At 38.4% G+C, this 13,489-nt stretch overlaps 1 protein-coding gene across 1 annotated transcript; it reads left to right on the forward strand.

Moving 5' to 3' along the window:
* Nucleotides 1-235: 235 nt before the first annotated feature.
* Nucleotides 236-1,225, forward strand: LOC106758598. The gene has a single exon (XM_014641530.1). The coding sequence runs from the start codon at nucleotides 236-238 to the stop codon at nucleotides 1,223-1,225; it is 990 nt and encodes a 329-aa protein (XP_014497016.1).
* The last annotated feature ends 12,264 nt before the right edge of the window (nucleotides 1,226-13,489 follow it).

The raw sequence follows: 13,489 nt of genomic DNA on the forward strand, positions 1-13,489 counted from the left end.
TTTATTTTCTTATTTTTATTTTTCCATTTTGATTTTTGATTTTTATTTTTCAATTCCTAAGTTTTTTTTTTTTTTGTGCTAACCAAATTTTCTAGGGTTTTGTATTTTGTTTATGTAGGATTGTGTGAGAACCAGAAGCAACAAAAATTCTGAACCTCTTCTTGAAGGGCTTGAGACCAGTAGGAGGCCAAGAGGAAATAGCTTATCTAGAGAACCTTCTCTAGAGAAAATTTCAATGGCTTCCCAAACTGGTGAAGGAGGTGCGAAGAACAATGCCAGCAAGCGCACCTTGGCAGATTATACCACAATTGTGGGCTCTCATCATTTTAACAGCATTGCAAAGCCAAGGGTCAACACTACAAATATGGAGATGAAGCTTGCCTTGATCCACCTTGTAAAGAGCAACCAATTCAATGGACTGTCCCATGAAAGTCCATATGAGCACTTGACCACCTTCAATGAGATCTGCAACACTGTAAAGATAAATGGGGTACTTGATGAGGCTATAAAACTGAGCTTATTCCCCTTCTCTCTTGGAGGTAATGCTAAATTATGGTTAAGCTTTTTTCCTGAAAATAGCTTCACTCACTGGGAAGATGCGGTGACAAAGTTCCTCAACCAATACTTCCCACAATCAAAGATCAACAAAGGGAAGCAAAAGATCTCTTCTTTCAGCCAAGGCAAGGAGGAAACCTTGGGACATGCATGGGAAAGATACAAAAGCTTACGGAGAAAGACGCCTACCCATGGCTTTGATGAAGGAACAATAGTCATTCTTTTCCTTGGAGGCCTTGAGTCACAAACTAAATTGATGCTAGATGCCTCAGCTAGAGGCAACATCAAATGCAAGACCCTTGATGAGGCTTATGAATTAATTGAGAACATGGCTGCTAATGACAATGAGATGCACAGTGAGAGAGGAGCTCCTGCCCAACCTAAAGGAGTTTTTCAATTACAACCTTATGATGCCTTGCTTGCCCAAAATAAGATCATCACTCAACAATTAGAGATCCTGACTAAGAAGGTAATGCAGCCACAAAAGGAACATCAGAGCGTGGCACAGGTTCAACAACAGCTCTGTGAGTTATGTGGTGGTGACCATATTAATGGTCAATGTGCAGTGCTCGAGAATCTTAATGAAGATGTTAATTACATGGGCAACCAAAACCAGTTCCGTCCCAATAATTACAATCAAAGGTGGAGATCTCACCCAAGTAATGGATAGGGCCGATTTGGGCAAACTAGTGGACAATTCAATAAGCCACCATAACAGCAGTATCAGTGGCAACAACAACCCTCTTTATCTGACAGAACCACAAGACTTGAAGAGACTCTCCAACAATTCATGCAAGCAACCTTGTAGGAGAACCAAGAAGGTGAAAAAAAAATGCTAAAGACCAGTTGGCATGCTGAAGGAAAGGATGACACCACAATTAAAGATGCAGCTGGTTGATGTGACATGAGCTTATTGGGTCAAGCTACTTTCGTTAAAGAAGCGCTTGCTGGGAGGCAACCCAGTGCTCTGAACTTTTACTTTTTAATTTTTGTTTTTATTTTTGGTTTTAAATGTGTGTTTTCTATTATTTATTTTTGTTGTGCTCTGCTTGAATGAACTAAACTGCCTTGATTCAACTTTGCTCTATTTTGTGTGATAAGTTTGCTTTCTGAAAACTCTAGTGTTTGATAGAACTTGAGATTATTGTTAACTCCCTGGCAAGTGTACCAGATCGTTATCAAGTAATATAAATGGGTAAGTTCAAGTATCGTTTCCCAAAGGACTCTTAGGCCTTACTTTTCATGTAAACAAATTGCATAAGACTTGAGAAAAGAATTAAGTTGGTGTTTATATGCAAAGAACAAAAGTAAACATGCAAATGCGGTGATTCAATTAGCTTTGAAAAACTATGGATGAATGGTGTTGTTGGGGTTTACAATTTCATCTTATCCACTCTCATATATTTACTTTTCTTATTTACTTCACTTATTTATCCAATTGTCATGCAAACTTTCTCGCCTACCCTTAACCCAATCCCTTGGTGAAAAGAGCCTATTATTAATTACTACTGGCTTGCTATCCCTAGCCTCCCCTAGTAACTAATAATGCAATATGAATGGAAGCAAAATACAATTGATCGGCCTACCCCTATCCCTAGGTGGTATTAGCATAATCAAGGAATTTCTCACCAGTTCATGACATTATCGTATGTCCCCGTATCAATAAAGACAAACAACTTTTACAGAATGAGTTAAACAATAAAAGCATTAAGCATAGATGAGAACCCAACAATTAATAAATGTTGGTTCCCTGGCAAGTGTATCAGATCGTTTCAAGTAATATAATTGGTAAAACCCAATATCATTCTTCCTAAGAGACTCGAAAGGCCTTATCGTTCGTGCAAATTGAAATCGTAAGACTTGTAATGAAAATTAATTGGTGGGAATGCAAAAACACAAAATAAACATGCAAATGCGGTTGATTCAATTGACGAGAAAAATACTATGGATGAATGAAGTTGTTGGGGGTTTACAATTTCATCTTATCCGCTCTCTCTTATCTACTCCTCTTATTTAATTTACTTTGTTATCTAATTGTCATGCAAACTTTCTTGGTCTACCCTTAACCCGATCCCTCGGCGAAAAGAGCCTATTACTAATTACTGGCTTGCTATCCCTAGCCTCCCCTAGTAATTAATAACGCGTTAAGAATAAAAGCAAAAACAATTGATCGTCCTACCCCCCTTTCCCTAGGTGGTATTGCTTACTCAAGGAATTTCTCACCAGTTCATGACAGTACCGTACGTTCCCGTATCAATAAAGACAAACAACAGTTATCGAATGAGTTAAATGACAAAAGCTTTAAGCACAAATGAGAACAAAATAATTGATAATCAAAGCATACGCCAAGCATATAAATAAACAAGAGTTTCAATAAAAGAGAGTTTCAAAAGATTACATTGTTTCCCCCAACAACAAAAGGGTTTAGTTCACCATTGTCATGGTGAACTTAGATGAAAAATGATGGAAGAATGGAAAAGCAAACCCTAGATAGGATAAAAAGGAGCCTAAGCATCCAAGAGCTCTTCTCCAATGAGGGAAAATTAGGTCTAGCCACCCTCTTCTGTCAAAAGAATGACTCTCAAGTCGAAATAAGGCTATTTATAGTTGAGGAGCGTCACAAAAAACAGACCCAAGCTCGGCAGACAACCGTCCGGCGTCACACTTATGCCGCCCAATGGTATGCCCGTAGTCGCGCCACCGCCCAGCAGTGGGTTCCATCGCCCGACGGTTTGCCTTTTACCGCAAAACCGCCCAGCGTCGTCGCTTAGGTGTTAGACAGTGGCTTCTCCTCGCATTTGGCCGCCCAGCGGTGGATTTTGGTGCTGGGCGGTTCCTAGACTCTTCTTCTCTTCATTTTTCTTCTTCCTTCTTGAGTCTAAGACCTTCATCTTTCATCCCATTCTTCACTTTCATCAAAGATGCTTCAAAACAATGCAAAACAAGCATAATATCGCTAAAAACAGATTTTGACTCTCAACTGACTCAATTTATGTGTTTTGCTTGATTCTAAGCTCGTTCTAAGTCTTAAAGGGTGTAATTTGGTCTCAATTGACATATGAAAATAACTATTTTTCAACCGTTATCAATAAACAAGTATATGACAAGCATATGAAATAAATAAGAATTTGGATAAATGAGAGTTTCAAAAGATTACATTGTTCCCCAACAACATAGGGTTTAGTTCACCATTGTCATGGTGAAAATAGATGAAAATAATGGAAGAATGGAAAAGCAAACCCTAGATTTGATAAAAAGGAGCCTAAGCATCCAAGAAATCTCCTTCAAGGTGTGTGGAATAGCTCTGGACGTNTCTCTCTGCCAAAAGAATCCCCTTTTGATTCGCACTGGGCTATATATAAGCCCAAAAAGATAACAGAAAGATTACAGAATCTAGCTAATAAAAACAGACAACCGCCCAGGCGCCTAAGTTCACCGCTCAGTGGTTTTCCTCTTGCCGCTTTGACCGCTCAGCGGTTTGTTTTGCCGCTGAGCGGTTTCCCTCTAATCGCTCTGAGCGCTCAACAGACCACTTGACCCTTCTTTTCATCATTTTTCTCCTCCTTTCATGGGTCTACGTCCACCTTACTTCATTTCCATCTTCAATTCACCTTAAAACCCTGCAAAACAATGTAAAACAAGCATAATATCTCTAAAACCAACTTTTGACTCTCACAAGACACAACTAAGTGTTTTACTTGATTTAAAGCTCATTCTAAGCCATAAAGGGTTTGTTTTAATATCAAATTTAAGTATGAAAATAACGGTTTTTAGACCGTTATCACAACCCCAAACTTAGAACTTTGCTTGTCCTCAAGCAAACAAGACAAAACTTGGCGTTCGACTTTTTCATCAAAATACTTCACAATTTTCAAAATTCGTTTCTCTCACAGCAAGTTATTATACAATTCAGATTTTCAGTGGAATCCTATAAAGATGCATCCATGCTTTCAATCCAATTTAGTTCACATAATCAATCTTTTTCAAATAGATGTTTTGTTCATGAATGATCAATCAACTAAGCATAGATGTAAACATGATTTTAACAATTCTCACCAAGCAAGTGTTTCACTCAATCACTCAAGTGTTTCAGGAGGTCACTCTACTCTCCACTGTTCACATGTCACATAAATCAATATTGCCATTCATCTAAAACAATCAAAATCTTCACATGCAAATGTCATCACAAGGACTTTTTCCAAGGCTTGTAATATGGCTGGGCTATAAAGAAAATTGGTTTTTCTAGAATACAAAATCCTTGAGTTAAGAGAGTTTAAATCATCATTCAAAGTTCAAGCATATTCTCTTTTTAACCAATCTCACTCATTCCCAACTTCTTCCATTTTTCCTTTTACATTGAGTTCACTTTACATGCTTTTTCTCTTTTCTTCTTTTCTTTTCTTTCTCATACATTTTTCTTTTTCATCTTTTGAACTCAATGTTTTTGTTTTTCTTTTGCCTTTCACTTTTCCCATACAACCCCAAACTTGAACCTTTTCAACACATATAATTATTCTCAACCCAACTCAAGGTAGTTTAATTCAAACAAGGGTTTTCATATTGTTTAAGACCAAGGTTCAAAAAAGGTATATCATTTAAAATTCTTTGGGTGAAAATTTGGCTAAGTAAGGGCTTTCCAAGCATGGCCTTAATCATATGACATATATATGTAATTCAATTAATTATCAAAATTAAGTCAATATCATTCATGGTTCCCTGTGAACAGTGCATGCAATCAATATTGAACCATTCTCAGAATCAGTGTACAAGCCAAGCATAGACACAAACATAAATTGAACCTATACTACTAATTCAAAGTACAAAGAAAAGAAAAAGAAAAATCCTTGTCCAAATGCTGGCATCCATCAGTAGATGCCCTCAGTGCAAATCCTCATCTGAGTCATACTCATCCTCCTCCTAGGCATCCTCAAAGTCTTCATCCTCCTGGTCATCATCCTGTCCACCTAAGGTTCCAGGTACTCTAGACCCACTACCATGTGCCTGCCCTTGAGGCCAAGCCATCACATTACGAAACTCTTCCATAGTCCACCTGTGTACTGGTGGCTGATCATAAAGTCCTACAATCATCTCGGCAGTGGCCACCTGCCCTCTACTAAGAGACTCCATCATCGCCTCCATCATGGACATGTACATGTCCTTCATCTGAAAAGGCTCAGGCTGTTGTGCCGGGGCATCTGCAGGCTCATCCTCCTGCTGCGTTGATGCCCTCCTAGGACATCTCATAGGAACTGCTCCGACTGGCTCGTCCTCTCTATAGTATTGACAATAGTAGGAGGCATCAATAGCCCTCCTCGGCCTCTCAAAGGGTGGAACTACAGTGTCCACTCCTGCCTGTTGGCACAAGTATGTAGTTAGGGACGAATGTCCCAGTGGTGTCCTATTGCCCACAGTGTTGGCACAACTCAGAATTTCGCTGGTAATGATCTTACCAATGTTCACGTCCAACTACCTCAGCATACAATAAATGACCAGGGTCCGATGCAATGTGATGTCAGAAACATGAGAACATTGCTGGATGTTGGCATGAGTAAATGCCATCCAGTACTTGGCTAAGGGAGTCAAATATGCCCTAAGGATGTTAATCGGTGCTCCATTAGGGTTTCTCTGAAAATGCCTCCCAGGGATGCACATCACTCTCTCAATATCTGCATAATCCCTGGCCTCCCCTAGTATGGCAGCATAACTGCAATGCTCTCCTGGCCACTCAGTCCCTAGGAAGGCGTTAATGGTGTCGAGGTCATAGCTGATCAAATGCCCACGTACATAGCTCATGTATCTCCCTGCTGATACTCCTCCCCTAGGCAAGGCGTTGGCGTAGAACTCCTTCACCAACTCAATACTAGTTGGTGTTGGAGATGTAGTCAATCTCTCCTAGCCTTGCCTCTCAATCTCTAGACCAAATTCTGGAGCTAAGTTCGGGATGTACATGGCTTTCCTCTCCATCAGCAAATGCCTCTCCTGGACAGTAGCATAATGTTCTTCATGCTTCCTTGAGAGGAACCTAGAAGAATAGAATCTCCTAGGTCTCTCTGGTTCCTTCCTCTTATTTCCCATTGTTTTCAATCTTCTTAAGGTAGACATTCCTGCATTAAATCAAATACATCCAACAATATTCACAGAAACATCATTAGAGGTTAGTATATCATCAATTTTATAACTCAGATCACTTATAATCCAATTCTTGAGGAAAAATAGGGCCCCTCAACATACAAACATCCAAAAATTTCAACATTTAGGCAAATCTGCTGCAGACCGCTCAGCGTCCATGAAGACTGCCCAGGCGGTTTGCCTCAAGCCGCGCCACCGCTCAGCGCCAAAACAGACCGCTCAGCGGTGGTGGCTAGGTTTTTCCAAAAACTCTACCTAAATGGTCTTAATCTCCACTCTTTTACTATTTTAATCAATCCAGACCAAAATCATGCAATTCAATCGGTTCAAACAGTTCTTATTTCATCAATTCATGCCTTTAAATCAAAAGCCCCAATTTATCATGTTCCTAAGCATGTTCATCAACAAATCCCTAAATAGAAACCTTTAAACATGAATTTGCATACTTTCTTGAGTGGAGACTTTGAATGCTTGCAGAAAAATTGTTCAATTGATGATGAATGTCCTCTCCAATGTAAAACCCTCAACCAAAAACCCCAAACTTTGACAAAGCAATGGTAGAAAATTGAATATTTGGTGAGCGAGTGATGAAAAGTGAGGAAATCTATCTAAATAGCTCTTGAAAGTGAAAGGAGAGTGCTAGGGGTTAGGGAGACCACTCAGGCGAGATGCAAAGAAGGGTTCCAAAGTGAAGAACTTTAAAAACCGCTCAGCTTTTAAGAAAAGCCGAGACCTCTAGTGCCGTAACCGCTCAACGGTAAAATGGACCGCTCAACGGTCTGTGGTATTTTTCACTTCTTCTTTTGCTTTCTTTTGAGTAATCTTACCTTATAACACTCAGTTTCAACCTTCAATTTTTCAATTATATACCTTTCCCCTCTCATATGCAACAATTAAACATGCAATGCACTTAACACAGGATTTAAAAACAACACAATCAACTGGGTTGCCTCCCAGGTAGCGCTTGTTTAACGAGCCTGACCCAAACCTGCTTAGCACTCATCAGTAAGTGCTTTATCCTTCCAACACCCTTCAGTAGGTGTACTTATCTTGTATCATTCAGTGGATACTTAAGAGTTTAGGCATCCCTCAGTAGATGCTACCCAAAAAGTTTTCAAAAATCCAATAAATTACATGTCCAAAATCAAATAAACCTAAAACTACAAATGTTTTATACAAGGTGGGATTAAATATAATCAAGTCGTTCCATCCCGTTTGGGATCTTTATCAACCCAACTCATCAGTTGCCTTCTATCCACTCTTTTTATGGCTTTTGTGAATTGTTTTCTGATTTCCACCTTACCATCTTCTTTGATCTTATTAACAATCCACTTACGATTTTTAAATCTTACCTGTGATCCTCTTGGAACTGGTGTATCATCAGAGTGGATTTTTTCTCCTTTATCAACCTCCTCCTCTTCAGGTACCTGTAAAACATTACAACTGTTAGAATCAATACCTGTTGTGCTTTCATTTGATTCAATTTCTCTACTTGTCTCTTTGAATCTGGCTCTCTTCTTCATTTTCACTTTCTTTCCTTTAGAGCAATTATACATTAACACATATTCTTGATCTTTCAGAGTTATTATCCCATTATGGATACGCGTCGCCATTCTGGAAGTCCTCATAAAAGGTCTTCCTAAAATTAATTGAATCCTTCCTTCATTTTCCATATCCACAACTACAAAATCAATCAAGAACTCCAACTCCTCAATACGGACAATTGCATCCTCCACCCTACCAGTTGTCTTCTTAATAGAACCATCTACAACTGTTAAAGTAGTATTAGCTGGCTTTAACACTAACCCTTTAATTTTCTTCAAGTAACTCAAGGGCATTAAATTTATGCTAGATCCAGACTCTATCATAGCTCTTCCTATGTCCACATCATTTATCACGCACGAAAGAGTCAATAATCCTGGATCCTTCATTTTAGGTTGATGATGTTCCTTTCTCGACTGCACAAGCACTTCCTGTTCTTCTTCATCTGCATCTAAATCTATCACCTCTCCATAGTAATAATTAATTTTCTTAGAATAAACAGGAATTTGTGGATGATTTTCTTCTATAGGAACCATAGTCACATGTTTGAATATTTCTCTCATCTGTCCATTATGACTATCTGTTCTTTTCCCAATTTCTTTATATCCCTCTTCTTCAGTCTCTTCTTCACCAAGCTTGTCATTCTCACTTACCTCCTCTTCATCACTGCTAATCTCAATAACTTCCACCTTTGTTTTTCTCTTCTCCCTTACTACCACAGCATGACATTCTTCCTTAGGATTAACATCAGTATTAACCCTAGATTGATTCTACTCTGTGATTTCAATCCTCTTTGACAGTTGGCCAAGTTGCATCTCCAAAGATCTAAAGTTGGCCTGATTACTTGAATGTTGAGAATCATAATCCTTCAAGAATTTGTCAAATCTATTAGAAAAGTCTCTAACATTCTCTGTCAATTGATTTATTTGCTGGCACAAAGGAGAAGGTTGTTGCTTCCTAAAGCCTGCTTTTTGTCCTGATGGGTTATTCTGTTGTTGACCAATACTTGGATGGTTCTTCCAACCTTGGCTAGGATTGCCTTGGTTGAAATTCCCTTGCCTGTACTGGTATTGGTTCCCCATGTAATTAGCTTCCTGCTACATCTCCTCAGGTATAGCACATTGACCATTGATATGGTCACCACCACAAAAATCACATAGCTGCTGTGTTTGGGAGACATTGCTAATCTCCTTTGGAAGTTGTGAGAGGATCTTTGTCAATGAATCTAGGTTTTGGGTCAAAAGATGATTCTGAGCTAGCATTGCGTCATCTGCAGGTAAGTGCAAGACTCCTCTCTTTTGTGTTGGTGCGCCCCTTTCACTATATGCTTCTTCCCCATTAGCTGCCATACTCTCTATCAAGTCATAGGCTTCATCCTCAGTCTTCTATTTGATATCACCTACAGCTGAGGCGTCCAACATCATCTTAGACTGCATATTCAGTGGTTGTCTTGTCAAACCCGTGAACTGGTGTTTTCCTAAGTAGGCCTTTGAATCGCTCCCATGCTTGACTTAGAGTTTCTTCCATGCCTTACTTGAATTATGAGATTTCCAGTCTTCCCTGAGTAACGTTAGACTGTGGAAAATATTTGTTGACGAACTTTGTAGCCACAGTCTCCCATGTAGTAAACGTCCCTTCAGGGAAGGAATTAAGCCATGTCTTAGCATTGCCTCCCAATGAGAACGGGAACAAGCTAAGCCTCACTCTATCATCTGATACACCTGCCATCTTCACGGTATTGCAGATTTCACTAAACACTATCAAATGGTCAAAGGGGTTTTCATTTGACAGGCCGTAAAGCTAGTTGCTTTGCACCAGGTGTATAACTGCTGGATTCATCACCATGTTGGTCGTTTGATCCGTAAGCATGGCTATGCTGTTAAAATGGAAAGGGCCAACCACATTTGATTGGTCTGCAAGAGTGCGTCTTGGAGGAGTTCGTTCAGCCATCTCCTCTGTTCTTCTAACTTGTGAAGGTGATAATAATCTTTCAGTGGAAGAAAGCAAATCCCTAGATGGGAGTCTGACTCTCCTTTTCCCCATTGCCTCGCTTAAGCCTTCAAGAAGAGGTTGCATATTTTTCTTGCTCCTAGTATGTCTAAGCTCTTGCTGCATGCACATTAAACACAAACCCTAGTAGCACTTTTTTATACAAAAAAAATAAAAAGATAAAAAGATAAAATATATACAATCAAGTCAAACTTAATCAGTTTACACTACTAGATAAGTTATACCACGAGTCCCCAGCAACGGCGCTAAAAACTTGTTAAGTCCCTAGCAAGTGTATCATATCGTTATCAAGTAATATAAATGGGTAAGTCCAAGTATTGTTTCCCAAAGGACTCTTAGGCCTTACTTTTCATGTAAACAAATCGCGTAAGACTTGAGAAAAGAATTAAGTTGGTGTTTGTATGCAAAGAACAAAAGTAAACATGCAAATGCAGTGATTCAATTGGCTTTGAAAACCTATGGATGAATGGTGTTATTAGGGTTTACATATATCAACTTTTCTTATTTACTTCACTTATTTATCCAATTGTCATGCAAACTTTCTAGCCTACCCTTAACCCAATCCCTTAGTGAAAAGAGCCTATTATTAATTACCGGCTTGCTATCTCTAGCCTCCCCTAGTAACTAATAATGCAATGTGAACAGAAGCAAAATATAATTGATCGTCCTACCCCTATCCCTCGGTGGTATTAGCATAATCAAGGAATTTCTCACCAGTTCATGACATTACCGTACGTCCCCGTATCAATAAAGACAAACAACTTTTACTGAATTAGTTAAACAATAAAAGCCTTAACCATAGATTATTACCCAACAATTGATAAACAAGTATATGACAAGCATATGAAATAAATAAGAATTTGGATAAATGAGAGTTTCAAAAGATTACATTGTTCCCCCAACAACAAAGGGTTTAGTTCACCATTGTCATGGTGAAACTAGATGAAAATAATGGAAGAATGGAAAAACAAACCTAGATTTGATAAAAAGGAGCCAAAGCATCCAAGAAATCTCCTCCAAGGTGTGTGGAATAGCTCTGGACGTTTCTCTCTGCCAAAAGAATCCCTTTTTGATTCACATTGGGGCTATATATAAGCCCAAAAAGATAAGAGAAAGATTACAGAATCTAGCTAATAAAAACAGACAACCGCCCAGGCGCCTAAGTTCACCACTCAGCGGTTTCCCTCTTGCCGCTTTGACTACTCATCGGTTAGTTTTGTCGCTGAGCGGTTTCCCTCTAATCGCTCTGAGCGCTCAGCGGACCATTCTGGCACTCAACGGCTCACTTGACCTTTCTTTTCATCATTTTTCTCCTTCTTTCATGGGTCTAAGTCCACCTTACTTCACTTCCATCTTCAATTCACCTTAAAACCCTACAAAACAATGTAAAACAAGCATAATATCTCTAAAACCAACTTTTAACTCTCACAAGACACAACTAAGTGTTTTACTTGATTTAAAGCTCATTCTAAGCCATAAAGGGTGTGTTTTAATATCAAATTTAAGTATGAAAAGCGGACCATTATGGCACTCAACGGCTCACTTGACCTTTCTTTTCATCATTTTTCTCCTTCTTTCATGGGTCTAAGTTCACCGTACTTCACTTCCATCTTCAATTCACCTTAAAACCCTGCAAAACAATGTAAAACAAGCATAATATCTCTAAAACCAACTTTTAACTCTCACAAGATACAACTAAGTGTTTTACTTGATTTAAAGCTCATTCTAAGCCATAAAGGGTGTGTTTTAATATCAAATTTAAGTATGAAAATAACGGTTTTTAGACCGTTATCAATGATGCATGATGATAAAATCCCAATTTGTGAGACAGGTGCTTGAGATAAAGTTTGATTAAAATACTAAGCAGGATGTTTTTCTGAATTTAAGAACTTGTGAGTTTATCTGTGTGAGTTTTGAGCTTCAGAGTATTTTTAATTAATTGTTATTACTTTGGAAACATGAATGATTTTGCCCAAATTTTCTGTGATTGAACTACTTGCTTGCAGGTTCCATATGATCAAGGCCATCTTTTGTTATCCCTTATTCTTTTAGCCTTCACATAATTTTTGCGCACTGAAAAGAGAACAATTTTTTCTAACATTGAACCTTGAGCCTTATGCATGTCTTGAAAAACCTTTTTAAAAAATCTTTACCTTGAGTTAAGTTAAGAACATTTGAGGAGGTACTGCTAAAGGTTCAAGTTTGGGGTTGCCAGGTAACAACCCATTTCTCTAGGGAGTGAGCAATCAAAAGAAAAAGCAAGTGAAAAGCAAAAGGCTAAAGAAAAGAAAAAGTGAGAAAGAAAAAAATTTAAAAACAAAAGAAAGAGCTCAATGCAAGGGAAAGCTGGGAAAAAGAAAGAGAGTTGTTCTTAAATGGTATTTACATAAATGTCCATCTTAACTCAAGGAACTTTGTTGACCAGAAAAACCAATTTCCTTCTTAGCCCAGCCAAGTTACAAGCCATGAAAAGCCCTTTTGATGACAACCTGCTTGAGAGTATGTTTGATTGTGGTTAAAGGAAAGGCAAAATTAATTTTTGTGACATTGTAAAAGCAAAGAGAAACACCACACCATACACTTTTGAGTGCTTGAGTGATACACTTTTGAGTGCTTGAGTGAAACACTTACCCTGGTGAGGAATAATTCTTTGAATTTCTAATTACATCTCTGCTTGGTTGATTAATCACTCTTAAGTATAGCACCTGTTAAAAATGCATCACATTGAGCATGATTGAACTAAAGCATCTGCACATCTTGACTGAAATCTTATGCTGAAATTGATACAAGTGATTCCTTGTCTTGAAAAAGTTTTTGAAAAAGGTTGAGTCATTGTAGTGATTGCTCTGAAAAACTGAGTTACATTTTGTTTGCTTGAGGACAAGCAAAGTTCTAAGTTTGGGGTTGTGATAACGGTTTAAATACATTGCATGTTTATTTTTTGTCCTTGCATTCCACACAATTAATTTTTCTCTACAAGTCTTACGATTTCGATTCACACAAACATTAAGGCCTTTCGAGTCTCTTGGGAAAAACGATATCGGGTATTACCGATTATATTACTTGAACGATCTGGTACACTTGCCAGTGAGTCAACACAATACACTCTTAGCCAATTCTTAGTCTTTCCATTATTTCTTTCTTCCATTGTTCATAGAGTTCCCCCATGTCTATGGGGAACTAATTTCTTTTTGTTGTTGGGGAATGATGTAACCTTGTAAACTCTCATGTATTTGAATTGATTCTTAANTTC

Source organism: Vigna radiata, chromosome 1, assembly GCF_000741045.1.
Source record: "Vigna radiata var. radiata cultivar VC1973A chromosome 1, Vradiata_ver6, whole genome shotgun sequence".
In the NCBI taxonomy this organism is placed as follows: domain Eukaryota; kingdom Viridiplantae; phylum Streptophyta; class Magnoliopsida; order Fabales; family Fabaceae; genus Vigna; species Vigna radiata.

Bases quoted from the DNA above. Each gene is read 5' to 3' on its own strand.
- LOC106758598 (XM_014641530.1), top strand. From the start codon at position 236: ATGGCTTCCCAAACTGGTGAAGGAGGTGCGAAGAACAATGCCAGCAAG.